Source organism: Natator depressus, chromosome 24 (genome assembly GCF_965152275.1).
Source record: "Natator depressus isolate rNatDep1 chromosome 24, rNatDep2.hap1, whole genome shotgun sequence".
NCBI lineage: Eukaryota > Metazoa > Chordata > Testudines > Cheloniidae > Natator > Natator depressus.
Window position 1 is genome coordinate 18792364 of NC_134257.1, and position 26306 is coordinate 18818669.

Consider the following 26306-nt stretch of genomic DNA (forward strand, 5'->3'; position numbering starts at 1 on the left):
TTTCCCCTGCCACTGCAGGTTAAGCAGCAGCTTCAGTTGAGGTATCCTCAAGGCCTCTTCCTTGTGTGGCTATGGCGGGGCTCAGAAGCCAGCAATGTGCGTATGGCTCATGTTGACCCTATGGGGAAGCAGGGACAGCCTGGACCAGATCTATGGAGCTAGAACCTGCCGAGGCTGGGGAAAAGGTTAAGGTTACATCGAGGTAGCTAACCTCAAGCACTTTTCTCAAGTGTAGGAAAACCCCTCGGGGCTTGTACTATACGCTGTCCCGTACCTTCGACTCTAACTTGCATCCGCACAGAAAACCGTCCCAGTTCCGGCTTGACATGGCAGATGTAGAATCCCTCATCCTGGCTGCGAACTCTCCTTAACGTCAGGGACGCATTTCCCTCAGGGAATCTCTCTGGGTGGAGCTGTGTTCTGTTCTTGTAAGCGACATCTTGTCTCTGCAAAGTGTCCATCCCGTTATAATAACTGTGAACCAGGAGATCCGGCCCCTCGGCTTCTTCCTTCTTCCAGGTGATGTTCAACAACTGGGGGTTTAATCCAACTTCAAAGGAGCAGCTCAGGGTGACGTCCTGCCCCAGCTGAGCCACGATAGGGAAATTCATTTCACGCTTCCCTTATGGAGAAACAAGGCTCAGAATTATTTACCCCAGCTCCAGAGGCAATTGTCGGTCACGTTTTCCGTTCTATTTTATAGAAACCAACCAGCAAAAGTAACCCATACGAACATGCCACACTCGTACCATGCACACAACAGACACCCCACACGCCCACCACACACAGTCACACCGCCGTCACAACTTTCCAAGCCCACCACACTTACATGACACACACGCACAATGCTCACACAGCACACGCCGAACAACACACTCAGACCTACCACGTTACCAAGAAGACCAACAGGGTTATACAACTTCGCATTTTCTCTGCAGCAAAACGTATGCACCCACGTACCATTTCCTTCAAAATTCACACCCACAGAAAGGCCTAGAACATTACCGGTGCTCCGCTTGGGCTGTGAGGGGGATTTGAACCCATGACCTTTGGAACCAAAAGCATGCACCGCTGTCACATGAACTGAAGGAACAACTCCAGCAGCTGATACCACTAGGAGGCTATTGTCTCTTTAGGTGATAGGGCCGCTAGCGGGGGACAAAGGCAAGCCCTGCGCTTGTGCGGGCTAAACCTATGGGGAAGAACACAAGGCTTCACAGCGGCTGAAAGTCAAGGCCAAGCGCTGCTACCACGGACATGGCCTGTGTCTGCACTGGGGGTTGTGGGGCGTTAACCAGACCTGGCTCTGCTGGGCATCACATTGTACACAGCGAGTGACTGGGTCTCAGATGCTCTGACAGGGACACAGGCAGAGGAAACCTACTTAGCACTGCCAGTGAAATCTCCTGGGACCAGGCTCCCAGCTCAGAGGTGATGTAGCAGAAGTAGGAGCCCTCGTCCTGGACGCGCACAGCCCTGAGTCGCAGGGACGCGTTTCCTTTCTGGATTCCCTCTGGGTACAGCTGCGTCCGGCCCCAGTAAGCTTTGTCCTGTCCCTGCCACAGGTTCGTCTTCCCATAGTAGCTGTGAACCAGGAGATCTGCTCCCTCGGCTCTTTGCATCTTCCAGGTGATGTTCAGTCGATGGAGTTTTACCTCCGGTATGTGGTCGAAGGTGCAGTCTAGGGTGACGTCCTCGCCATCCTGAGCTGTGATGGATGGCCGTGCTCCAGCGACTCCTTAAAGGGAAGCAAAGGTAGGTGTGGGAGCCTTTCACCTTGAACCCCCATTTCCAAGCCCTCCCCAAATATCGGCATTGACTAGCTGAAAAGCCTGCCACCATCGGACACGTGCGTCCGTGGAAGGTGCTCCCCATTCCCGGAGACACATGGCCAGTGCACAGTTACTAGTTAGTAACAAAAACCATCACAGCGCTGCCAGGTACAATTCCTCTGTTAACCCAGCTGGGCTGGAGGAAGTCCCTTGTGGACACAGCTATCCCAGCCAATCGGTGCTTTTATGGATCTGGCTTGTTGCGCTCACAGGGGATGGTTTTAGTGCTCTATGCTGTGGGCCTGGCCACACGAGGAGTGCTCTGCTGGGATCGTATCCTGGCCAAGTGCTCCTAGTGCAGACCGAGCCTGCGTCTACACTCGCGGGCTGTAGATGTTAACTAGACCCAGTGTAGGGGGTATAAATAGCTGCGGGGCCGCGGCAGGACACGTGACGGCAGCAGAGGCCCGGCTTAGCCAGGCTGAGTATGTGCCCACTGGCTGCAGCTCTTGCTGTCTGTGTGACTGCACGTACCCTGCTCTCTATGCTCGCCCCAGCTGTCACGGAACTGCCGCGAGCTGGGGGATCGGACTCCCAGTTCACAGTGTAGACAGAGCCTGTGCGGGCACAAGTGTGTAGTGTAGACATGGCTGCAGCTGCCGTAGTATAAAGGGGTTTCAAACCAGTGTAGCTAGTTCTGTATGTGAAGGGGAATACCCTAGACCAGTGGTTTTAAACCTATTTTTCTGGGGACCCAGTTGAAGAAAATTGTTGATGCCCACGACTCAACGGAGCTGGGGATGAGGGGTTTGGGGTGTGGGAGAGGCTCAGGGCTAGGGCAGAGGGTTGGGGTGCAGGCTGAGGGCTGTGCGTGGGGCTGGGGATGAGGGGTTTGGGGTGTGGGAGGGGCTCAGGGTTGGGGCAGAGGGGTGCGGGGTGAGGGCTGTGGGGTGGGGCTGGGGATGAGGCGTTTGGGGTGTGGGAGGGGCTCAGGGCTGGGGCAGAGGGGTCGGGTGAGGGCTGTGGGGTGGGGCTGGGCATGAGGGGTTTGGGGTGTGGGAGAGGCTCAGGGCTGGGGCAGAGGGGTGGGGTGGGGCTGGGGATGAGGGGTTTGGGGTGTAGGGGGGGCTCAGGGCTGGGGCAGAGGGTTGGGGTGCGGGGTGAGGGCTGTGGGGTGGGGCCGGGGATGAGGGGTGCAGGAAGGGGCTCCGGGTTTTGTGCGGGCCCAGGGCTGGGAATTGGGGCGTGGGGTTCGGGCGTGGGCTCACCTCCGGCGGCTCCCGGTCAGCGGCGCAGCGGGGGGCTAAGGCAGGCTTCCCGCCTGTGCTGGCACCACGGACCGCGCTGCGCCCCGGAAGTGGCCAGCAGCTGGTCCGGCTCCTAGGTGGAGGCACCCAAGAGGCTCCGCACTGTTCTTCCCGCAGTCACTGCCCCCTCTCCCCCCGCAGCTCCCATTGGCCAGTTCCCAGCCAATGGGAGTGTGGAGCCGGTGCTCGCGGCGGGGGCAGCGCGTGGAGCCCCGTGGCCCCACTCCCTAGAAGTCGGACCAGCTGCCGGGCGCAGCGCGGTGTCAGAAGAGGTAGGGACTAGCCTGCCTTAGCCGGGCAGCGCCGCCGACGGGACCTTTAACAGCCTGACTGGCAGGGCGGAGCAGAGCCGCGAGGGTCCCTGGGTGCTGGGCAAGGCGACCCAGGGCCTGACACGCTGCGGCCCAGTAACGCTGCACTAGACTGGTATTTGGCGGCTTTTCACCGTAGTCAGGGCACGCGCTCTAGGGGCTGTCCCAGTATAACTGTATCAATGGAACAGCACATACATAACCGACATACAGCGTGGCACTGGGGGGCGAGGTTTGCAGGGGCTATAGCCACCCCAAAATTTGCCTTAGCCCCCCCCGTCGCCACCTCTCCCAGACCTGGGCACGCTGCCAGGAGCTGCCAGCTGCTCTCTGGCCGCCCAGCCCCCACCGCTGCGGCAGTCTCCCCTTCTTTGGGAAGCAGTTCAGTGGCTCGCCCGATGCCGGAGGTGGCCGTGCCCGCGTGGGTCTCGGCTGAGCCGGGGCGGGGGGCAGGGAGCCTGTCTGAGCTGGTGCCCCGGGCTCAGGAGTGGGAGCTGCAGCTGCTGCGGGACTGAAAAGCGTTCAGCTCCTGGGTGCTGGTCTTAAGGAGACTTAAAGCGCGTGGACGCACTCACGCGGGGCACACACCGCCTCCCTCCCACACTCCCCAACGCACAGTCTCACACACACACTTGTGTTCTTGTTGCAGTTACTTCCTGGTACTTCCTGTCGAAATGCGCAAGGCAGATATATTCTCTGGAATTCTATTCTTCCAAAGTTTAAGGATTACCGTCCTGCGATTTTCGCTGTTTGGCTGCTCTGCGCGGTTCATCATTTTATTTCTCTCTTATGCTTAAATGTAATTCTTTCAGTAGTGAGGTCTGAAATGTCTAACCTGTCCTGGCTGGAGCAATTATCATTATTACTTTTATTACCCTATTGTGCTTTGTCATCCATTGTTCAATGGGGTACAATCAAATAATAGTATCCATGGGAGGCACATGCACCCCCCATTCGGGCAGGCTAGCCTCCTTCCACCCAAGGCCCTGCCCCTTCCGCCCAATGCCCCCCCCCACTCCGCCCCTTCCACACACGCCCCCTCTCACGGAGGAGCCCTGAGCCCAGGGTGCTAGGGGAGCTCTGAGCCCCACCGCGGCCCGGTCCTGGGGCTATGGCAGTGAGCATTAGCGGGGGTTTGGGGAGGCACCTCCATTACCCACCGCCCATGACAGGACCCTTCTAGAATGTAAATTTAGCTTGTGCTCATCTTTGCCGTACCAATTTAAAAAAATGAGCTAAACATGTAATTTTAGACACTGTGCAGATTGTACAATTATTTGCAAATTGTATTTTTAATTATATCTGTAAAATAACTTAAAATTCATATGCAAATAAAATCTGTATTATCTCCTGATTGTTCTAAACTTATATATAAACTTCAAATATGGCTTTAATTGGTGTTGCCATCTATATTTTTCTTTCTTGTAGAAAGATTTAGATACAGGGCTCCTGTCAGCAAATTTCTAACTTATTATCTGCAAAAAACCTAAGTTGGTTAGTCTCTAAGGTGCCACAAGTCCTCCTTTTCTTTTTGCAAAAAAACTAGTTTTCAGGTGCCTAAGTAGCCCCTTGAAATCACCGTTAAAGTTGGCCCTCGGCCCCCCCCAAAATTGGAAACGGTGCCCCTGGCACAGACTGGGACCAGCTAAAAAAAGGGGAGGGGGGCAAACCCAGAAGGGAAATGGACAATTAAAGCGATCCCAGATCGCACGAAAGAGGCAGGAGAGTGAAGCAGGAAGTACCTACCATAGAGAGTCCACAGAGCCGTCAAAAGCAGTGACCAGCCAGGACTCATTCTCACTCTGCTTCTCACCATTTTGCATCTGCAAGAAAAGGAGATAAAATGCTCTGATGAGCTGCATTCCAGACACCAGCCCCTGGGGACACAGACACAGACACTGCAGCCCTGGGTTCCCGTCCTGCTCACCCCAGCCGGCGCGGAGGGTCGGGGCCACTCCTCGCGGCTCCAGGAAGCAGTGGTATGGCCCCCCTCCAGCTCCTATGCGCTCCAAAGGCCCTGCTCCAATGGGAGCTGCTGGAGCGCTGCCTGCAGATGGGGCAGCATGCAGAGCTGTCTGGCCGCGCCTCCGCCTAGGAGCTGGAGGGGGGACATGCCGCTGCTTCCAGGAGCCGCTTGCAGTAAGCGCCGCTCAGAGCCTGCACCCCTGAGCCTCTCCCCACGTCCCAACCCCCTGCCCCAGCCCTGATCCCTCTTCCGCCCTCCAAACCCCTCAATCCCAGCCCAGAGCACCCTCCTGCACCCCAAACTCCTCATCCCCAGCCCCACCCCAGAGCCTGCAACCCCCAGCCGGAGCCCTCACCTCCCCCCGCATCCCACTCCCCAACCCCAGCCCGGAGCCCCTTCCCACACCCTGAACTCCTCATTTCTGGCCCCACCCTGGAGCCCACACCACCAACCAGAGACCCCCCACCCCCCCATGCCTCAACTCCAATTTTGTGAGCATTCGTGGCCCGCCATAGAATTTCTCTTCCCAGATATGGCCCTCGGCCCAAAAAGTTTGCCCACCCCGATTTAGAAGCTGTTTTCAGGGAGCCCTTCATAGCAGCCATTTTCAATCAGTTGTGCCGTCAACTTACAGACACGAAGAAGCTGCTAAAATGACACCAGGAATCAATTTCACCAACCCACCCTGGAGCAGAAAATCTCTTACCTTCCACCCTTCCTTCCATTTCTGGGACCGTCGCGAAGAAGTTAAAGAAATGTGGTAATCCTCTGTGTTTCAGCCACCTGTGTGTGTGTGTGTCTCTCTCTCTCTTCCTGTAAGTCTGCGATGCAGTAATATGGAAACTGAAAGTACCACGCAATCTATTGAAATAACACACAGCAAGCTCAAGTCTAATTTCTGTGAGCTCCACCCAGGCACTTTTCAATTGATTTTAGGCGTGCCGATCAGTGTCTGTGAGTCCCACATTGCCCCCGGGAGCAGAACACGATGGGGCTGCCCCTTCGCCTCCTGCCCCATGCTGCCCTTACCCGCAACCCCCGCCCTTGCACCGCCTCTTCCCTGCAAGACCACACGCCCCCCCGCTAGCCCCTGTGAGCCGGCTGGCTGATGCGGGTGTGGATGCGGGTCACGGGTCGGATGCACCTTGTTTCTGGCACCCGCGGATCCATAATTTTGTGTCCGTGCAGGGCTCTGAATATACAGATCACCCCGCCTGCTGTGGGTGCCCGGTCAGGCACATGCCCCTCCACGCCTGCTCCCAGGCAGTCCGGAGAAGGGGTGATCCTACCCCCCTTGCCATGGGGACCCTCTCTGGGAAACCGCCCACAGGACACATTTCCACCCCACACCAGCTCCCCCCCACAGAGACGAGACTTACAGGGCAGCTGCAGCCTGCTCATCCCCCCCAGAGGCGACACGTAGCTGTGTCTAGTGAGGGGACACATCCCTCCCCCGCCCCCCCCCCCGCCATTTCTCCGGACACCTCTTGAAGGGCTAAAATCCATATGCTGTTTATGTTACAACCTGATATATAGACTGTGTCAGCTCTTTTTACAGGCCCAAAATCCAGAGTTTGGTCAAGAAGACAGAGACAAATAGTGAACAATATTAGCTAAGAAGCAGAACAAACAAAGGACAACCTTGCTTTTCGCTAAGATAAGCTTGGTCAGCAAGAAGCCAAGTGGAAATTATAATTGGGGGCTTTATCTCAAAGTTGCGAACAGACCATGGGAATGAAAGGGGCCCTGTTTCTTCTGTAGAAGAGGTGCCTTCCTACACACCAGCCTTGAGTTTATGGAAGAGGTTCAGACATATCAGTATGAGATAGGATATCCTCCCTCTCACAGACGTGCACCTCTCCTCCAAGCCGTTGCCAGTACCTGCCTTAGAAACACAAATGAATAATTAAAAGACAACCTTTCTTGCTAGTTACTTTTCATTTGTCCTTTTGCTTTAACTCCTAGGTGTGTACCTGTCGGACAATCAAGGGAGCTACTTCATTATCCGTGGATCCCAAATCAGAATTCAACATATATATATTTTCTACTACCACACTTTATATATTGTTTAATGGAAAACCCCTGTGTACTAGTCCCCCGCATGGGTGACCTGTGTGACATCGCGGTGATCACCCACGCCTTCTGCCTGCTGACGTGTCCCCACGCCATGGTAAGGAACATCGCAGCAAACGCCCTCCATGACGCAACAAAGAAGCGGATCGGCAGAGCCCCCTCCACCCAAGACACCGCCAGCTTCCTGAGAGGTTCCCTGGATGGCGAATTCAGATGGGACGGGCGCGACATCGCTTCACTGTGGTCCCGCGCCCGCAATGCCACGCGTGGCCGGGGGAAGCGCATCGGCGGCTGCTGGGCGTGGTGCGAGGAGCGCCAGGAGATGCAGATCAGATCCAACGACAACACCATCGTCACCCCGAGCGCCAGGGGCCTGCTGGAGAGGACCCTAAAGGCGGCCATCCACTCGCTGTACATGGAAGCCCTGAAGCGTAAACCGGACCAGGGAAAAGCCTTCGAACTGACTAGCAAGTGGGACGCCAGCAACCACTTCCTCGCCGGGGGCAGCTTCACCCGTTTCGCTGACTGGAGGTTCATCCTCCGCGCCCGGCTCAACTGCGTCCCGCTCAACGGAGCCGTCTGCCACGGGAACCAAGACGAGCGTCGCAGGAAGTGCGGCTACTCCAGCGAGACCCTGCCCCACGTCCTGTGCAGCTGCAGGACCCACTCCAGAGCCGGGCAGCTGCGCCACACGCCACCCAGAACCGCCTGGTGAAAGCCATCGCCCTGCGCCTGGGGGAGGTCGCCGTGAACTGCGCCATCCCCGGGACTGACAGCCAGCTGCGACCTGACGTGGTCGTCACCGACGAGGCCCAGAAAAAGATCATCCTCGTCGACATCACGGTCCCCTTCGAGAACAGGACCCCGGCCCTCCGAGAAGCCCGAGCTCGGAAGCTGGAAAAATACGCCCTCTGGCCGACACCCTGAGAGCGAAGGGCTACGAGGTGCAGATGGACGCCCTGATCGTCGGAGCCCTGGGCGCTTGGGACCCCTGCAACGAGCGTGTGCTGCAGACCTGCGGGATCGGTCGACGCTATGCACGGCTCATGCGGCGCCTCATGGTCTCGGACACCATCCGATGGTCCCGGGACATCTACATCGAACACACCACCAGCCACCGACAGCACCAGGAGGTGTGAGCCGGAACGACATCGTGTATCCACGATGGGAAAGGGACTGAGAGGCTTTTTCCATTGCACCGTATGAACTGGAACCATAAACTCAATGAACATTAAATCCCACCAAATGAGGGTAGATCCAGCCCCATCATCGTATCCGCTCATTATACCCCACACCTGAACATAGCCATTATATGGACAACATACCCCCATATCTCAATGTCTGTACTTTGACCGGTTAAACTTTTACCCCCAATCGGGGAGATTGCAGATTATGTATTCCTTATGCCACCAGCTCCTAACTGAATTTCGCACCCCTTGATAATCTGTACCTTATTCCCTGATAACCAGAAACTTCTATGCTTGAACTCTGGACCGTTTCCTTTTTATTTCAACATTATCTTAATAAAATTAAGTGTCATGTGTTAACCTGAAACCATGGGCGGAGACATTATGTAACCTTTGGACCATTGGCCATTGTGCTTATCTTCTCTTGCTGCTAGACCTACCCAGGGGTTTGGGACTTCCTACCCCGTCATTTCCCTCCGCCCATGGAAAATCCATATAATCCCTTGTAATCAATTGTTTGGCAGTGTCTCTGAGCCTAATAAGCGAGGTGACACTCCGCCAGCGCTGTGCGTAATAAACCCACGGGCTTGATTCTACACGGTGTCCATATTTGTTCCTTCACCTCTGGCTCGGACGCACAGAAACGAGGAGCTAACGCTTCCCCACGGTGGCACTCACAGTCATCCCCTTCTCCTCCCCCTGCCCCTCTCCCACTCCTCCATCCCCTCCCGCTTCTCTTCCCCCTGCCCCATCCCACTCCCCCATTCCTTCCCCCTTTCCCTTCCTCCCACCCTATCCCCTTTCCTCTCCACACTGTCACCTGCCCCATTCCCCCATCCCCTTCTCCTCCCCCTGCCCCATCCCACTCCCCCATCTCCTCCCCTTCTCTCCCCCGCCCCTCTCCCACTCCCCCATCCCCCCCTTCTCTTCCCCCTGCCCCCTCCCACTCCTCCATCCCCTCCCTGCTTCTCCTCCCCCTGCCCCATCCCACTCCCCATCCCCTCCCCATTTCCTCTACACACTGTCACCTGCCCCACTCCCCCATCCCCTTCTCCTCCCCCTGCCCCATCCTACTCCCCCATCCCCTCCCCCTTCTCTCCCCCACCCCTCTCCCACTCCCCCATCCCCTCCCCCTTCTCTTCCCCCTGCCCCATCCCACTCCCCCATTGTTATACCAATAAAATAAAAACCAGCAGGATTTTATTAAAGGGAAAAAGGCAAAATGCCACATTGATTGTGAATACAGAAAGAATCCTAGTAAGCAGTTAGTTACAGCTCTAACATTCCATTCAATCTCATATTTATGCACACATTCATTCATACAAAGACACACACACAGGTTCTGCAAGGTTGTTCTCATAGATACCAGCCTTAGAGTTGCTCATGCCAAGCCACTGGCCAGGTGGCCTGGACATGAGGAGGGAGCAGGGCCTTGTCAGATGCTCATCTGATGCTCCTGGAAGTTGGTTTGCAGAATCAGACCCCAAAGTTCTCACTTTCCAGAGTCCATTTTTATAGGAATTTCTTCCTACGTCAGTCTATGGGAATGGCTTCATCATGCTGTTGCTGAATCAGTCAGCAGATGGCACATTCCTGACGGCTCCGTTCTTTGGGTCTCCCATCCTTGAGGCTGTTGGGTGGATTCCAGTCTGCCCTCCGGGGGTCATCCGATTATTTCCACTTGACGCCTTCTTCAGCCGATGGACGCTGGATTCTTAGGCTGGCACCTCCCTGATCACTCAGTTATTATCCACACCAAGCATCCATCCACATACATCCTCTATCTCTATTTTAAACACAATTGTTAACAAAGCGAGATGACTACAACAAAAGGGTGAGGAGTCTCTGGGTGCTGTTTCTGTTGTTACAGAGTGTTACTTTGAGTCTCTCTCTGTGTGAGTGGTTGTTGTTACAAAGAATTGCTTTGAGAACAGACTCTGTCTTAGAATGTAGTAACACAATTAGCAGCCTGCAAGTTTCACAAGAGAGGGAGAAAAACATTACCAAAAACCAAGAGACCTCTTAATTACTAATGTTAGGTGAAAAAAATTAAATATAAAGCAGTTATGCCGACCGAACCAAAGTCAGGCCAAGAGAGGCGCTGGGAAAGTCTCTGAAAGTAGAATAAAGGAATATTTGTTTAAGTTACAAAGAATGTGACCATCGCTTATTAGCACTGTAGTGTCCAGGAAGTGGATCTCTTGTGTGGACTGGTCCAGGCTGAGGTTGATGGTGGGATGGAAATTGTTGAAATCATGGTGGAATTCCTCAAGGGCTTCTTTTCCATGGGTCCAGATGATGAAGATGTCATCAATATAGCGCAAGTAGAGTAGGGGCGTTAGGGGACGAGAGCTGAGGAAGCGTTGTTCTAAATCAGCCATAAAAATGTTGGCATCCTGTGGGGCCATGCGGGTACCCATTGCAGTGCCGCTGGTTTGAAGGCATACATTGTCCCCAAATGTGAAATAGTTATGGGTGAGGACAAAGTCACAAAGTTCAGCCACCAGGTTAGCCGTGACATTATCGGGGATAGTGTTCCTGATGGCTTGTAGTCCATCTTTGTGTGGAATGTTGGTGTAGAGGGTTTCTCCATCCATAGTGGCCAGGATGGTGTTATCAGGAAGATCACCGATGGATTGTAGTTTCCTCAGGAAGTCAGTGGTGTCTCGAAGGTAGCTGGGAGTGCTGGTAGCGTAGGGCCTGAGGAGGGAGTCTACATACCCGGACAATCCTGCTGTCAGGGTGCCAATGCCTGAGAAGATGGGGCGTCCAGGATTTCCAGGTTTATGGATCTTGGGTAGTAGATAGAATATCCCAGATCAGGGTTCCAGGGTGTGTCTGTGCGGATTTGATCTTGTGCTTTTTCAGGAAGTTTCTTGAGCAAATGCTGTAGTTTCTTTTGGTAATTCTCAGTGGGATCAGAGGGTAATGGCTTGTAGGAAGTGGTGTTGGAGAGCTGCCGAGCAGCCTCTTGTTCATATTCCGACCTATTCATGATGACGACAGCACCTCCTTTGTCAGTCTTTTTTATGATGATGTCAGAGTTGTTTCTGAGGCTGTGGGTGGCATTGTGTTCTGCACGGCTGAGGTTATGGGGCAAGTGATGCTGCTTTTCCACAATTTCAGCCCGTGCACGTCGGCGGAAGCACTCTATGTAGAAGTCCAGTCTGCTGTCTCGACCTTCAGGAGGAGTCCACCTAGAATCCTTCTTTTTGTAGTGTTGGTAGGCAGGCCTCTGTGGGTTAGTATGTTGTTCAGAGGTGTCTTGGAAATATTCCTTGAGTCAGAGGTGTCGAAAATAGGATTCTAGGTCACCACAGAACTGTATCCTGTTTGTGGGGGTGGAGGGGCAGAAGGAGAGGCCCCAAGATAGGAGAGCTTCTTCTGCTGGGCTAGGAGTATAGCTGGATAGATTGACAATATTGCCGGGTGGGTTGAGGGAACCACTATTGTGGCCCCTTGTGGCATGTAGTAGTTTGGATAGTTTAGTGTCCTTTTTCTTTTGTAGAGAAGCAAAGTGTGTGTTGTAAATGGCTTGTCGAGTTTTAGTAAAGTCCAGCCACGAGGAAGTTTGTGTGGAAGGCTGGATTTTTATGAGAGGATCCAGTTTTGAGAGCTCATTCTTAATCTCTCCCTGTTTGCTGTAGAGGATGTTGATCAGGTGATTCCGCAGTTTCTTTGAGAGCGTGTGGCACAAGCTGTCAGCACAGTCTGTGTGGTGTGTAGACTGTAATGGATTTTTTACCTTCAGTCCTTTTGGTACGATGTCCATCTGTTTGCATTCGGAAAGGAAGATGATGTCTGTCTGTATCTGTACAAGTTTTTTAATGAAGTTCATAGATTTCCACTCCATACGGCTAAATTCAGTGCCTTGCATAATGACAGGTTTCAGAGGAGCAGCCGTGTTAGTCTGCATCCGCAAAAAGAACAGGAGGACTTGTGGCACCTTAGAGACTAACCAATTTATTTGAGCATGAGCTTTCGTCAGCTACAGCTCACTTCATCGGATGCATTCAGTGGAAAATACAGTGGGGAGATTTATATACACAGAGAACAGGAAACAATGGGTGTTACCATACACACTGTAACGAGAGTGATCAGGTAAGGTGAGCTATTACCAGCAGGAGAGTGGGGGGGGAGGGGGGAACCTTTTGTAGTGATAATCAAGGTGGGCCATTTCAGCTGAAAAGAACGTGTGAGGAACAGTGCGGGGGCGGGGGGGGAATAAACATGGGGAAATAGTTTTACTTTGTGTAATGACCCATCCACTCCCAGTCTTTTTTCAAGCCTAAGTTAATTGTATTCAAAAACAGACTCCAACGAGAGACTCCTTAATTGGAATTAATTTGCAAACGGGATACAATTAACTTAGGCTTGAATAAAGACTGGGAGTGGATGGGTCATTACACCAAGTAAAACTATTTCCCCATGTTTATCCCCCCCCCGCCCCCCACTGTTCCTCACACGTTCTTATGTTCTTATGACTTAAGTGGGGTTATGTCTGGTTTACTACAGTAGAAGGGATTGGAAACCCAGGCCCAGTGACTGAGTGACTGTCTTCTATCATCTATCTATCTATCTATCTATCTATCTATCTATCTATCTATCTATCTATCTATCTATCTATCTATCCCAAACAGACCCCTCTATCTCTCCATTACATGTACACCCTACCATCTATCGTTCTCGCTCTCTCTCTCTCATCCCAGACACACCCATCTGATTCATTGACTCCAATGGAGCTATGGCCCATTCACCCCAGTTGGGATCTGGCTATATTTTACATACCTGCCCCTTTCTGGGTAATCCCAGAGCAGAGCAAGTGAGTGGAGGACACTAGTCCGGCCCCAGCCCTGACGGGAAGCCAGGTCCAGTTCCTCCATGGGACGGTGCATGACTCCTCCTAGTGGTCACTGATGGAATAATCTGGGCCATGCAGGTGGGCTCCTTCCTACCTCCTCAGTCAGCAATCAGTGGGCTCAGAAAAAGGCAGGCGTGTGACCCTTTTACACCCATCTCTCTAATGAGGCTGTAGATCCTCTCATTTTCTGTCCAAATGGCCAGTCCTGTCTGAATCCTGGCACTGGTAGTTTCCAATGGCAGGGAGTTCCGCAGGTTAACGCCATCTCAACAGAAAAAAGTTATCATTTCTCTAGTTTAAATCTAAGGTTTTAAAGGGGCAGCACCACAGGGATAGAGGGTCGTCCACATGATCCTAGGTGGGTGGGTCTCTGTTGATACGGGAGGGCTCACTAGCTTTCCCCCCACCTCTTGGTGGGGTGGTTTACTGTAGCACCAATGTAACCCGGATCCATACCAGTGTGTGTCTTTCCCCCCTCTAGTGGCTGGATCCTGGGAAGTGGTTTAGGGAGCTGCTATGCCGCACAGCGAAAGATGTGTCTCCTTTAATTCCAGCGTTAAACACTCCTGCGTTTATTCTCCGCTCCTCCTCCCCCCAAGTCCAAGGTTCAGTCCTGGTGCCCGGTATCTTTCCAACAACTGCTCTGTTCAGGAAGCAGAGCTGCCCTGGCATCCCCAGGCGTAGGGGGGAGGGGAAGCTGCTTTAACCCTTTAGGGTCTCCAGCCCTGGTTGGTGGGTCCTGCCACAAAAAATATATTTATGATTAAAAAAAACGGATTTTTCAGCTGAACATTTTTCAGTTTGATGACAAAAAAATTGGAATATTCTAAGAAATACCCCCCCCAACCAAACCCCATTTTCCAAATGACTCTAGGGCCCGTAGGAGGGTGGGTGTGGCTTCTGATAGGCCCATGACCCCTGCTAGAATTAAACACAGGGGAAATCAGCCCGATCATCACAAACACACACACATAATCCCGGACACACACCTACACATGCACAGACTCACGCTCTCACACACAGACACATGATCCAAGACTCCCGGTTACACACACAATCCAGGACTCAGGATTATACGCACACATACTGTTATACCAATAAAATAAAAAACCAGCAGGATTTTATTAAAGGGGAAAAGGCAAAATGCCACATTTATTGTGAATACAGAAAGAATCCTAGTAAGCAGTTAGTTACAGCTCTAACATTCCATTCAATCTCATATTTATGCACAAATTCATTCATACAAACACACACACACACACACACACACACACACACACACACACACACAGGTTCTGCAAGGTTGTTATCATAGTTACCAGCCTTAGAGTTGCTCATGCCAAGCCACTGGCCAGGTGGCCTGGACACGAGGAGGGAGCAGGGCCTTGTCAGATGCTCATCTGATGCTCCTGGAAGTTGGTTTCCAGAATCAAACCCCAAAGTTCTCACTTTCCAGAGTCCTTTTTTATAGGAATTTCTTCCTATGCCAGTCTATGGAGGTGGCTTCATCATGCTGTTGCTGAATCAATCAGCAGATGGCACATTCCTGACGGCTCCGTGCTGCCAGATGTTATCTTGTTCTTTGGGTCTCCCATCCTTGAGGCTGTTGGGTGGATTCCAGTCTGCCCTCCCGCGTTCCTCTGGTTATTACCACTTGACGCCTTCTTCAGCCGATGGACACTGGATTCTTAGGCTGGCACCTCCCTGATCACTCAGTTATTATCCACACCAAGCATCCATCCACATACATCCTCTATCTCTATTTTAAACACAGTTGTTAACAAAGCGAGATGAATACAACAAAAGGGCGAGGAGTCTCTGGGTGCTGTTTCTGTTGTTACAGAGTGTTGCTTTGAGTCTCTCTCTGTGTGAGAAGTTGTTGTTACAAAGAATTGCTTTGAGAACAGAAAGAAAAGGAGGACTTGTGGCACCTTAGAGACTAACAAATCTATTTGAACATAAGCTTTCGTGAACTTTCATGCATCCGATGAAGTGAGCTGTAGCTTCACGAAAGCTTATGCTCAAATAAATTGGTTAGTCTCTAAGGTGCCACAAGTCCTCCTTTTCTTTTTGCGAATACAGACTAACACGGCTGCTACTCTGAAACCTTTGAGAACAGACTCTGTCTTAGAGTGTACTAACACAATTAGCAGCTTGCAAGTTTCACACAGAGAGGGAGAGAAACAGCACCAAAAACCAAGAGACCTCTTAATTAGTAATACCCTGGAATTTAAACTGTGGGGAATCAAACTCATTTGTGATTTTAATACAGAACTTCTTTAATATGATCCAACAACACCACACACACACACACACAGAGTCCAAGACTTACACACACACAGTCCAAGACTCATGATCACACACAGACACACACAATATGAGACTCATGCTTGCATACTCCCAGAGTCCAACACTCACAGTTACACACAGAAAGACACACAGTATCTGAGATTCGTGATAACAGACAAACACACACACACACACACACACACACGACCATTTTCTCCTGTCTGTTTTATTCCATTAATCCCACGAAAGGGGAAGTGAATCCGAGCGGGGCGTGGGAGTCTTTGGCAGGGGGGCACCCGCCCACCACCTGCCGTGTGGTTATCCAGGGCCGCGTGGCTGTGACACGGGCGTGGGGATCAGGAGAGGACCTTCGCCAGCAGGACGGTAACGAGGGCTGGGAGGACGAGTCTGGTTGGTTCTGGAGCCATGCTGGCCACATGGGAGGCTGGTCTGCATTCGGCCGTGGTGAGATCCATACTGAACCCCCCGAAGGCCCCTTTGAACCGTTGTATATTGGTGCAGGCGGACTCGGTGGCGCAGCCTTTCATGGTGGTGTGTATGGTTGTCCCACCTGTGGGGGACCAAACAGTGGGGTCGGTGCCTAGGGGCCTATGACCTCTTACAGCTCGGACCCTATACAAACACCCTCCCCCTCCTCCTCTGCACCACTCCCTGCTGCCCATCTAGACCTGCCGCCAACCGTCCCCCCCCCCCGCTCTGATATACTCTCACTCTGTGGACACCTGGGCAAGTCATGTAGGGCCCTGATCCCTAATGAACTTTGGAGCAGGCCTGTGTTAGTCCCACCATTCACCAGGCAATGGTGTAGCTCACTGATGGTGTCAGAGCTGGGATCCCTAAGAAGCTCTCAGTCAAGAGGTCTGTACAGAACCTGGCATGTCGGGACTCCCAATTTCAGCCGGAGGGTGGGGGGAGGGGCATGCAGCACCTTGCACAGCGGGGATCCCTATCTCAGCCAAGGGGTCTGTGCAACATCCGGATCAAAAAGGTCCCGATCTCAGTTGGGGCATCTATTGTACCATTCCACAACCAGTAAGAAAGAAATCTCTCTGGGACCTCCAGGTCAAACCAGCTGGGGGATTTCTGCAGGAGTCCCAGGGACAGGGTGTTTGTGCCATCACTTTTCCTGTATTATTTTGATTTGTAGAACAGCAGGCTCTGGAGACACCACGGAGTTTGGAGCCCCGTTGTGCAGGGTGCTGTGCATGGACAGTATTCCGTCTCCGTCAGTGGCCAGCACTAGATTCTGCAGAGAAAGGATCAAAACCGCCCAACGTGTGGGATAATCTCCTCCTCCTCTCGGTCTCATCCCGATTGCTAAGAGCTAGAGCTCACCTCACGACCTGAAAGAGGAGGGTCGTTATCCCCACCAACATTTTTACGATCCTTTATTCTGATCTCTCTGATTAGCCCACAATCCCTTTTCGAATCTTGCTCAACTCTTGACCACAGCAATTTATTGGGTGGGGAGTTCCATGGATTGACGGTTTATTGACTGGAAAATGTGTTTCCTTTCATCAAAATGAACTTGTCCCTTTTCAATTTCATTGAACATTTGCTTACGTCCTGTCCTGTGACAGCGGGCAGGCAGGAGTCCTCGATCTCCCCGCTCTCGTGGTCAGTGACATTTTTCAGCTGAAACTTTTTTTCAGTGAAATATGCAAATGTGACCACTTGGGAACATTTTGCAAATTCAAAGTCGTCCAATTGTTTCAGTTGGAAGAAACCCCCGTTTAAAAAACGAACTCTGGTGGAAAAAATAGAAACTTTTCCCTCTTTTGGTTCAAAACAACTTTTCCTTCTGGCATTTTTTTTTAAATGAAACAACATTAACAACCCCTCAAAATCATAACCAGATGTTTCGTTTGACTTTCTCTGACTTTTCAGTTTGTTGCAAGTGCCAAAAAAAAATGAATTTTCTATTTGACCCGAAACAACTATTTTCTTCCAGTTTTTTTGGTGTTGGCATAGAACTAAAGATCTATCTATCTATCTATCTATCTATCTATCTATCTATCTCCTTTATTTGTTCAGATCTCTGCTTCTCTATCACAATCATAATTTCATATGTTCTATCATGTCACCTCTCTTATTCCCAAGGAAAAATAGCCCCAGCTGGTTCCCCTTCTCTCCGCAGGCTTTTCCAGACCTTCCTTGTCAGCTGTCTCCAAACCCTCATGAATTCTAAAATGAAACCCCAACGGGTGCGTAGGGGAAACCGAGGTACAGTGAGGAGAAATCATGGGGACAGTATCCAGGTGTGCTGAGACTCTGCCCAATTCTTCCCCATGGCAGGAGATTGTCCATGTGTGTGGCTCCCTCCTGGATGGGGAAATCCGAATGGAGAAACAGTCGAACGGCAATTACCACTTTTCACGGTGCCGCTGACATGGATGCAGTGGGTCTGGGCTCCTGGGCAGTCGATGATCTCTTCACTGCAGTGATGGGAAAACATAGAGTAGCAGGCTGGGCAGCGGAGGCCGTTCAGGGTGGTGTTAGCCGGAGACACTGGGAAGAAGCGGAGCAAACGCACTCAGCTCGGGGGACAAGCCCCAAGACGGGTCGGGGCCGGGAGAGCAGCTGGGGGCTTCACAGCTCAGCCCCGGGGGCCCCCTGCAGGGGGAGCTGTAGCTCCGGGGAAGCCGGGGGCAGCAGGGGCGGGGGAGGGGTTTGCAGCAGGGAGCCCTGGACCCCGCCCCGGGTGGGGCCAGCTGGGTTGACACCTGGGGGCAGCCTAGATCCCCGCCCACTAAACTCCACCCAGCCAGGGGCTCAGTGTTAGTCCATGGGGCGCCCCAAAGGATTCTTTCATAATCCTTTTTCCATCCTCCCACAGAGACCCCTGCAGGGGTCAGGAGGAGGAGAAGGGGTTGTGAGGAAGGGGAAGAGCTGGAGGGAGAAGGAGCAGGGAGACGGAGACAGAGCTGGGTACCGGGAAAGGAGGCTGTATTACAGTCCTGCCCTGTACAGCAGGCGGTGCTCGTGCTCGTGGATATCCCGTTCCCCAAAGTCATTAAAACAGGACCAACGCTGCACTGGCTGGAGGACACACAGGTCTTGATAAAGGTCGGACTCTTAATCTTGCCTGCATGGGAGGAAGAGGAGATGAGGCTTCATTTGCTGGTGTCGCTGTCTCCGCCTCCCCATCGCAACTCTTCGCATCTGTGATCATGATCAAGCTAAAGATGGGGAAACTGAGGCATGGAGTACAGGAGGAATGACTCAGCCAAGGTCAGTATAGAACCAGGAGTGCTGATACCCACTGCTCCTTCCACCCCCTCAACCTAACCCTCTCAATCTCTCTCCCCTTCCAGATTTGGAGATAGAACCAAGGAGTCCTGGCTCCCAGCCCCCGCTATTCTTACTCACCAGACCCCAGTCCCTTCCCAGAGCCAGGGATGGAACCCAGGAGTCCTGGCTCCCAGCCCCCTACTCTAGCCCACTAGACCATGCCCACCTCCTGGTACTGGGAAGAGAATGAAGGAGTGCTGACTCCGAATGAGACTGTGTTCGGAGCTGGGTCAAGGTCTCCTACACGCACCTACTACAGTTTCTGTTTTAATGATCCCACAGGAATTCGTAACTTCACTGCAGACTTGGACACTGCCCGTACAGCTGCCACGTGTGCTGACGCAAACCTCGCACAAAACACAGGTCCCTGTGGAAGGAAAGGCAACACGATGCACCTGGGCACAGCCCTCACTCCACTCTCTCCATCCCCATTGACTCTGGTGCAGCTACGGGCCATTTACCCCAGCCGGGATCTGGCCCGGAATTTCTTGGGTTTGTGCCAGTGTCGTCCCTCCCTCCATTGCAAAACCGAGTGAGGTAGCTGAGAAAGGGGGAGAAATCTTTTCCTCTCCTCGAGCTCGGTGGGAGCTGGAGGTCCCCATCTCCCCAGAGAAGATGGGTGGGGAGAATTTCCCCCACACGGGACAGGCGGTGAGCAGCCCCCCAGCCCAGGGGCAAGATCTCAGTGCTGGGGCATATTTCACCCCGGGAAGGAGAGCTGCTCCCCTCCAGAGCAGCTATTCCAGGGTGGGTCTTTTTCTGTCGGCACCGGGCAGGGGTTCCAAGACCCCCGAGAGCCCGTTCTCACCTGTCTCCAGCAGGGCCGAGAGGAGGCAGAAGAGGAGAGGTGTCTTCATGGTGCCGGGGACACAGCCGGACGGCGATGAGAGCCGGGGGTCTCTGACGCAGCAAAGGCTGGAGCTTGGCAGTTATCAGCAGAGGCGAGGGCGATGTTGCAATTGGTGTCACCCCGCCCAAAATGGGAAGCGGGGAGGATTTTGGCTGATGGCCTTGGACTGTCAACACGGAGGCCCCCAGGAAGGTAAGGGCTGGATGCTGTGTTCGTCACACGCCCGGGGACTGCTCAGTGCACTGCCCTGACTCAGGCCTGGGGCACTGGCGCCGTGGGCCAGGGTGGCGCCCGGCACCTGGGAGGCAGTGACGGTGGAGTGGGACGAGGGGGACCCTGGCACTGGGGAGAGTGCGGGGGCATGCAGAGCCTAGGGGTGCCAGGTTTGCCCAGGCTGGCCCCTTCTCTGGGGTAGCTGTCCCCGGGAAATCTGCCAGGACGCTCTGTGCAAGCGCCCAGACGGTCGGTGACACGGGCTGAGGATCATCCCAGGTGTCCCGGGTTTTTGTATCTCAGAGGTGGGAACCCTAGAACCCCTGGCATTGGGGGGGAGGGGAAATGGGGGGCACATAGAGACCCTGGCATTGGGGGAAGGAGGCATGAGATGGCACAGAGCCCCTGTCATTGGGGGGAGGGGGAGTGGGAGCGCACACAGCCCCTTGCATGGGGGAAGGGGGACTGGGGACATGACAGATCCCCCGGCATGGGAGGAAAGGGGGCCCTGCTCTATTAATTTAGACAGACTAAGCAGGCTGGAGGGGTTGGCCAAACCCTGTCACTGTCCAACATTAACCAGTGTGAAGCAGGGTGGGGGTTTGGCACACGAGATCCCCACAGACGGTGAGTGCGTGATGCTTAGTCCAGTGGCCGGTCTCTCTCCCCAGGGTCCCTTCGGTTTGGGAACCCGAGAGGGAGCGGTGGGGCTAACAGCCTGCCCCCCCCGCTGGTTTGCCCGCCGATTAACCCTCGTGTCCGAGACGCCGGGCGCAGGGCGTTGACTCCCAACACTCCTGCTAATACATCCCAGAATGACGTTCCGTTTTTTTGCAGCAGCGTTACTGTTGACTCATATTCAGCTTGTGGTCCCCGAGATCCCTTTCCGCAGTACTCCTTCCTAGGCCGTCATTTCCCATGTTACATGTGTGCAGCTGATTGTTCCCTCATAAGTGGAGGACTTTGCATTTGTCCTTCTTGAATTTCATCCTATTTACTTCAGACCATTTCTCCAGTTTGTGCAGATCATTTTGAATTTTAATCCTATCCTCCAAAGCACTTGCAACCCCTCCCAGCTTGGTATCATTCACAAACTTTATCAGTGTACTCTCTGTGCCATGATCGACATCATTGATGAAGACATTTAAAAGAACTGGACCCAGAACTGATCCCTGAGGAACCCCACTCATTATGCCCTTCCAGCCTGACTGTGAACCACTGATAACTACTCTCTGGGAATGGTTTTCCATCCAGTTATGCACCCACCTTATAATAGCTCCATCTAGGTTGTATTTCCCTAGTTTGTTTATGAGAAGATCATGTGAGACTGTATGAAAAGCCTTACTAAAGTCAAGATAGACCACATCTACCACTTCCTCCCATCCACAAGGCTTGTTACCCTGTCAAAGAAAGCTATCAGGTTGGTTTGACAGGAGATGTTCTTGACAAATCCATGCTGGCTGTTACTTATCACCTTATTTTTTTCTAGATGTTTGCAAACTGATTGCTTAATTATTTGCTCCATTATCTTTCCAGGTGCACACGTTAAGCTGACTGGTCTATAATTCCCCCAGGTTGTCCTTATTTCCTTTTTATGGATGGGCACTAGATTTGCCCTTTTCCAGTGTTCTGGAATTTCTTCCATGACTTTCAAAGATAATTGCTAAGGGGTCAGATATCTCCTCAGGCAGCTCCTTGAGTATTCTAGGACACATTTCAACAGGACTTGGTGATTTGAAGACATCTAATTTGTCTAAGTAATTTTTAACTTGTTCTTTTCCTATTTTTGCCTCTAGTCCTACCTCATTTTCACTGGCATTCACTATGCTAGGCGTCCACTCGCCACCAACCTTCTTGGAGAAAACAGAAACAAAGACGTCATTAAGCACCTCTGCCATTTCCACGTTTTCTGCTATTGTTTCCCCCTCGTTAAGTAATGGGCCTACCCTGTCCTAGGTCTTCCTCTTGCTTCAAATGTATTTGCAGAATGTTTTTTTTCTTACCCTTTATGTCTCTAGCTAGTTTGATCTCGTTTTGTGCCTTGGCGTTTTTAATTTTGTCCCTACATACTTGTGTTATTTGTTCAAATTCATCCTTTGTAATTTGACCTAATTTTGCTTTTTGTAGGACTCTTTTGATTTTTAGATCATTGAAGATCTCCTGGTTAAGCCAGGGTGGTCTCTGGCCAGACTTCCTGTCTTTCCCACGCAGTGGTATACTTTGCTCTTGTGCCCTTAATAATGTCTCTTTGAAAAACTGCCAATGGTCTTCAGTTGCTTTTCCCCTTAGACTTGCTTCCCCAGGGATCTTACCTTCCAACTCCCAGAGATGGCTAAAGTCGCCTTCATGAAATCCACTGTCTTTATTTTGCTGTTCTCCTTCCTACTATTCCCTAGACTCATGAACTCTACCATTTCATGATCACTTTCACCCAAGCTGCCTTCCACTTTCAAATTCTCAACCAGTTCCTCCCTCGTTGTCAAAATCAAATCTAGAACAGCCTCTCCTCTAAAAGCTTTCTCCACCTTCTGAAATAAAAAATGGTCTCCAATACATTCAAAAAACTTGTTGGATAATCTGTGCCCTGCTGTGTTATTTTCCCAACAGATGTCTGGGTAGTTGAAGTCCCTCATCACCACCAAGAACATAAGGTTGTTCTTATTTGCTGACTTCTCCTAATTTGGTAAAAACTGCTCTCTGATGTAGCTAATCCCTACAGAGAGGTTTCACACACCCTTTGGTGTAAGAAACTGCTACGTAGAAGAATTTGCTACCTGTAGCAGGGACGGGTCCTAATTTGCTTAAAAACTGCTCTCTGATGTAGCTTATTCCTGCAGATAGCAGGTTCTTACACCGCAGGGTGTGTGAAACGGCTAACTGCAGGAAAGTGCTACCAGGAGCAGTGACAGGTCCTACTTTGCAAGAAACTATCTGATGTAGCTAATCCCCTCGAGGGTGTGTGAAACTGCTCTCTGTAGGAATTTGTTACCTGGAGTCGGAAGAGGTAATGAAGTGTTACCGTTAGCAGTTACGGATACATATGCTTGTTCTGATGTGCTGACTTGTCAGCTAATTTGCTAAAACTTGACAGGGATGTGGGATGGAAGCATCAAGTGTTCAGCTTCCAAACGACCCTGCCTGGATTCGTTGTCATGGGACACAGGACCTGTGGAGGAGAATTTAAAATCTTAATTTCCTTAGGGTTCGCCTTCAAGATCCTTCTATGCTGGTGCTATCTCTGACCATTAAAGTTCATCAACTTGGCAGGCACAGGGAACAATGGACTTGTCCTGTTGCCTTGACTGAGAAAGGTTTCCGATCAAAGGGAGGGTAGATTCCAGCAAGCTCCTGGGGTAATATCATTGGAGAGATGGTGTGTGTTTCTCATACCCCATTTTGTGTTTCTTACCATCATGTCATCTTTATTTATTTATTCATTTTGCAAGTCACATAATTCAAGTATAAGCAGTAGTCCTCCATGCTCTCTGAAAAAATCAGTACAATGTTGTCAAATGATGGTTGTATTGTGACCAAAACTGTAAATAGAAATCTTGATTTATTCATTACTGTCAATTGCTCAAAAAAAAAATTAACTTGTTTGCAAATACTTTTCCTTTCAGGCGGGGGGGGACCCCCATGGAAGGGAAAACCCAGGGACCAGGACCCTACTTCCTGTAACCCTTCTGCCCATCAGAGTTGGCAGCAACAAGGGCCGGGTTCAATATCTAGGGGATCCATTCCAATAACACAATGCAAACCGGCTCGAGCCCCCACCCAGTGACCTGGGACAAATATATACCACCCCCGCTGGGCGCCTTCAAGAGGCAATACTTCCCCTCTCACAAGCACATAGTCTGAGTGTAGCAAAAAGCCTTTTAATAACAGAGAGAAACAATGTGGCATTATGTTGGGGAGACACCACCAACAGGATTCATAACACAACCCATGAGCAAAAAAAAACCCACCCCAAGCAAATTGGGGCATGCCCCTTTCCCTCGGGTTCTTGAGTCCCAGCACCCAAACGTCTCTTGAGTCCAGCAATCCACAAATCACCCAAAGTCCAAAAAGTCCAGCCCCAGAGTTCAAAAGTTCATCTGCATAGTGTTACTCCCCAGTCTGGCTAAAATGTGTCTGTGTGGGGGGGAAAGGGGTAAGGGGCACCTTACATGTCCTGAAGCTGGCTGCCCCACAGGGCTCCGCTCTGCACAGCTCACCGTCTCACGAACAGCTCTGCTCAGCTTGCCGTCTCACGAACGGCTCCGCTCCACCACGACTGGCTCTGCTCTGCACAGCTCGCTGTCTCACGAACAGCTCTGCTCCGCTCTGCCAGCCTATCCATGAACAGCACCACTGCACTCTAGATCTTCCGGCTCCCCACTACTTGACACAGTGCTCAGTGATTTCAGCTCATAGCAGTGGGAGCCTTAGTGCTGGTGCACCATAAGGCCAAAGTGAATGCCGCACAGTACCTGTAGCAAGACTCTTAATAGACACAAAATTAGCTCTGACATTCCACAGTGGAGAGAGACAGAGGTGCAATTGGTGCTTCAGGCCCTCACAAAGGGGCCCACACCACCAGGTACTAATACTTGTCTCAAGTCTCTCTCCCTTCACAGAGTTTTGGAACCCATGTCCCTTGCCTAGCGAGTGCTACTCAGTTGATGGTGAGTCCCTCCATCATAACAAAAGGTCAAGTACAGTTCCAAGCACAGTTCCCATAATCAGGGTAATAACAATTTACTCTTCCTGCCCCAATAACAAAGACACTGGGGATCCCACAACAGCCAAAGTGACCATTTGGGCAGTTATGGCCTCATTCTAGGCGGGGTGGGTGTGCCTATGCAAATTGAGATCAGCCCCTGAAGTTCTTTTCCACTACTTGCCACACCTCACCACCAGATGTCAGGGTGGAGCCCATCCTGACTCTGCTTACATCCATAATGAAGAAGAATCTCTTATGCCAAGTTGCACCAGTACAGGGGCAGAAGGTACAGCAGATCCTAGTACCTCAAAAACAACAGAATGCTGTATTAAGTCTGGCCCATAGTCATCTTTTTGGGGGGCATTTGGGGGTAGAGAAGACCCTGGCACAGGTCCTGCGACGATTCTTCTGGCCCGGAGTTGACCTGGACGGTGGGTTCAGAAAAATGGCCAAGCTGAGGGCTACCGTGAAGCTCCAAGGCGAGCAAATCCGCCAATGAGCGCAAGACCCACCAAGGTAGAGAAGGAACTTTGTCACACTATCTATCTATCTATCTATCTATCTATCTATCTATCCCCAAACAGACCCCTCTATCTCTCCATTACACATACACCCGACCATCTATTGTTCTCTCTCTCTCTCATCCCAGACACACCCATCTGATTCATTGACTCCAATGGAGCTACGGCCCGTCGACCCCAGCTGGGATCTGGCTATATTTTACATACCTGCCCCCTTCTGGGTAATCCCAGAGCAGAGCAAGTGAGTGGAGGACACTAGACCAGCCCCAGCCCTGACAGGAAGCCAGGTCCAGTTCCTCCATGGGACGGTGCATGACTCCTCCTAGTGGTCACTGATGGAATAATCTGGGCCATGCAGGTGGGCTCCTTCCTACCTCCTCAGTCAGCAATCAGTGGGCTCAGAAAAAGGCAGGCGTGTGACCCTTTTACACCCATCTCTCTAATGAGGCTGTAGATCCTCTCATTTTCTGTCCAAATGGCCAATCATGTCTGAATCCTGGCACTGGCGGTTTCCAGTGGCAGGGAGTTCTGCAGGTTAACACCATCTCAACAGAAAAAAGTTATCATTTCTCTAGTTTAAATCTAAGGTTTTAAAGGGGCAGCACCGCAGGGATAGGGGGTCGTCCACATGATCCTAGGTGGGTGGGTCTCTGTTGATACGGGAGGGCTCACCCGCTTTCCCCCCACCCTCTCGGTGGGGTGGTTTACTGTAGCACCAATGTAACCTGGATCCATACCAGTGTGTGTCTTTCCCCCCTCTAGTGGCTGGATCCTGGGAAGTGGTTTAGGGAGCTGCTAAGCCGCACAGCGAAAGATGTGTCTCCTTTAATTCCAGGGTTAAATACTCCTGCGTTTATTCCCCGCTCCTCCTCCCCCCAAGTCCAAGGTTCAGTCCTGGTGCCCGGTATCTTTCCAACAACTGCTCTGTTCAGGAAGCAGAGC

The 26306-nt window shown here is 51.9% G+C and overlaps 2 protein-coding genes across 2 annotated transcripts; both read right to left on the bottom strand.

Annotated features, from left to right (window-relative positions):
- Positions 1-107: 107 nt before the first annotated feature.
- Positions 108-6149, bottom strand: LOC141977565 (CD276 antigen-like). Its single transcript, XM_074939080.1, has 5 exons — positions 6063-6149; positions 5137-5213; positions 1385-1738; positions 275-622; positions 108-118 (listed from the first exon to the last, which is right to left on the bottom strand). The coding sequence occupies exons 2-5, from the start codon at positions 5204-5206 to the stop codon at positions 108-110; spliced, it is 783 nt and encodes a 260-aa protein (XP_074795181.1). The 5' UTR covers positions 5207-5213; positions 6063-6149.
- Positions 6150-15991: 9842 nt separating this feature from the next.
- LOC141977398 (phospholipase A2 inhibitor gamma subunit B-like) lies at positions 15992-19935 on the bottom strand. The gene is made up of 5 exons (XM_074938863.1): positions 19887-19935; positions 19329-19445; positions 18720-18872; positions 18155-18295; positions 15992-16337 (listed from the first exon to the last, which is right to left on the bottom strand). The coding sequence occupies exons 1-5, from the start codon at positions 19933-19935 to the stop codon at positions 16123-16125; spliced, it is 675 nt and encodes a 224-aa protein (XP_074794964.1). The 3' UTR covers positions 15992-16122.
- Between the last annotated feature and the right edge of the window lie 6371 nt (positions 19936-26306).

What these genes read in the sequence shown, in the direction of transcription:
- LOC141977565 (XM_074939080.1), bottom strand. Translation starts at nt 5,206, where the DNA reads ATGGTGAGAAGCAGAGTGAGAATGAGTCCTGGCTGGTCACTGCTTTTG. An exon ending in GGCTCTGTGGACTCTCTATG is followed by an intron (nt 1,739 to 5,136) that starts GTAGGTACTTCC and finishes CTTCCCTTTAAG; the next exon opens with GAGTCGCTGGAGCACGGCCA. An exon ending in GATTTCACTGGCAGTGCTAA is followed by an intron (nt 623 to 1,384) that starts GTAGGTTTCCTC and finishes TTTCTCCATAAG; the next exon opens with GGAAGCGTGAAATGAATTTC.
- LOC141977398 (XM_074938863.1), bottom strand. Translation starts at nt 19,935, where the DNA reads ATGAAGACACCTCTCCTCTTCTGCCTCCTCTCGGCCCTGCTGGAGACA. An exon ending in TAAAACAGAAACTGTAGTAG is followed by an intron (nt 18,873 to 19,328) that starts GTGCGTGTAGGA and finishes CCTCCCATGCAG; the next exon opens with GCAAGATTAAGAGTCCGACC. An exon ending in TAATACAGCCTCCTTTCCCG is followed by an intron (nt 18,296 to 18,719) that starts GTACCCAGCTCT and finishes GCTTCTTCCCAG; the next exon opens with TGTCTCCGGCTAACACCACC.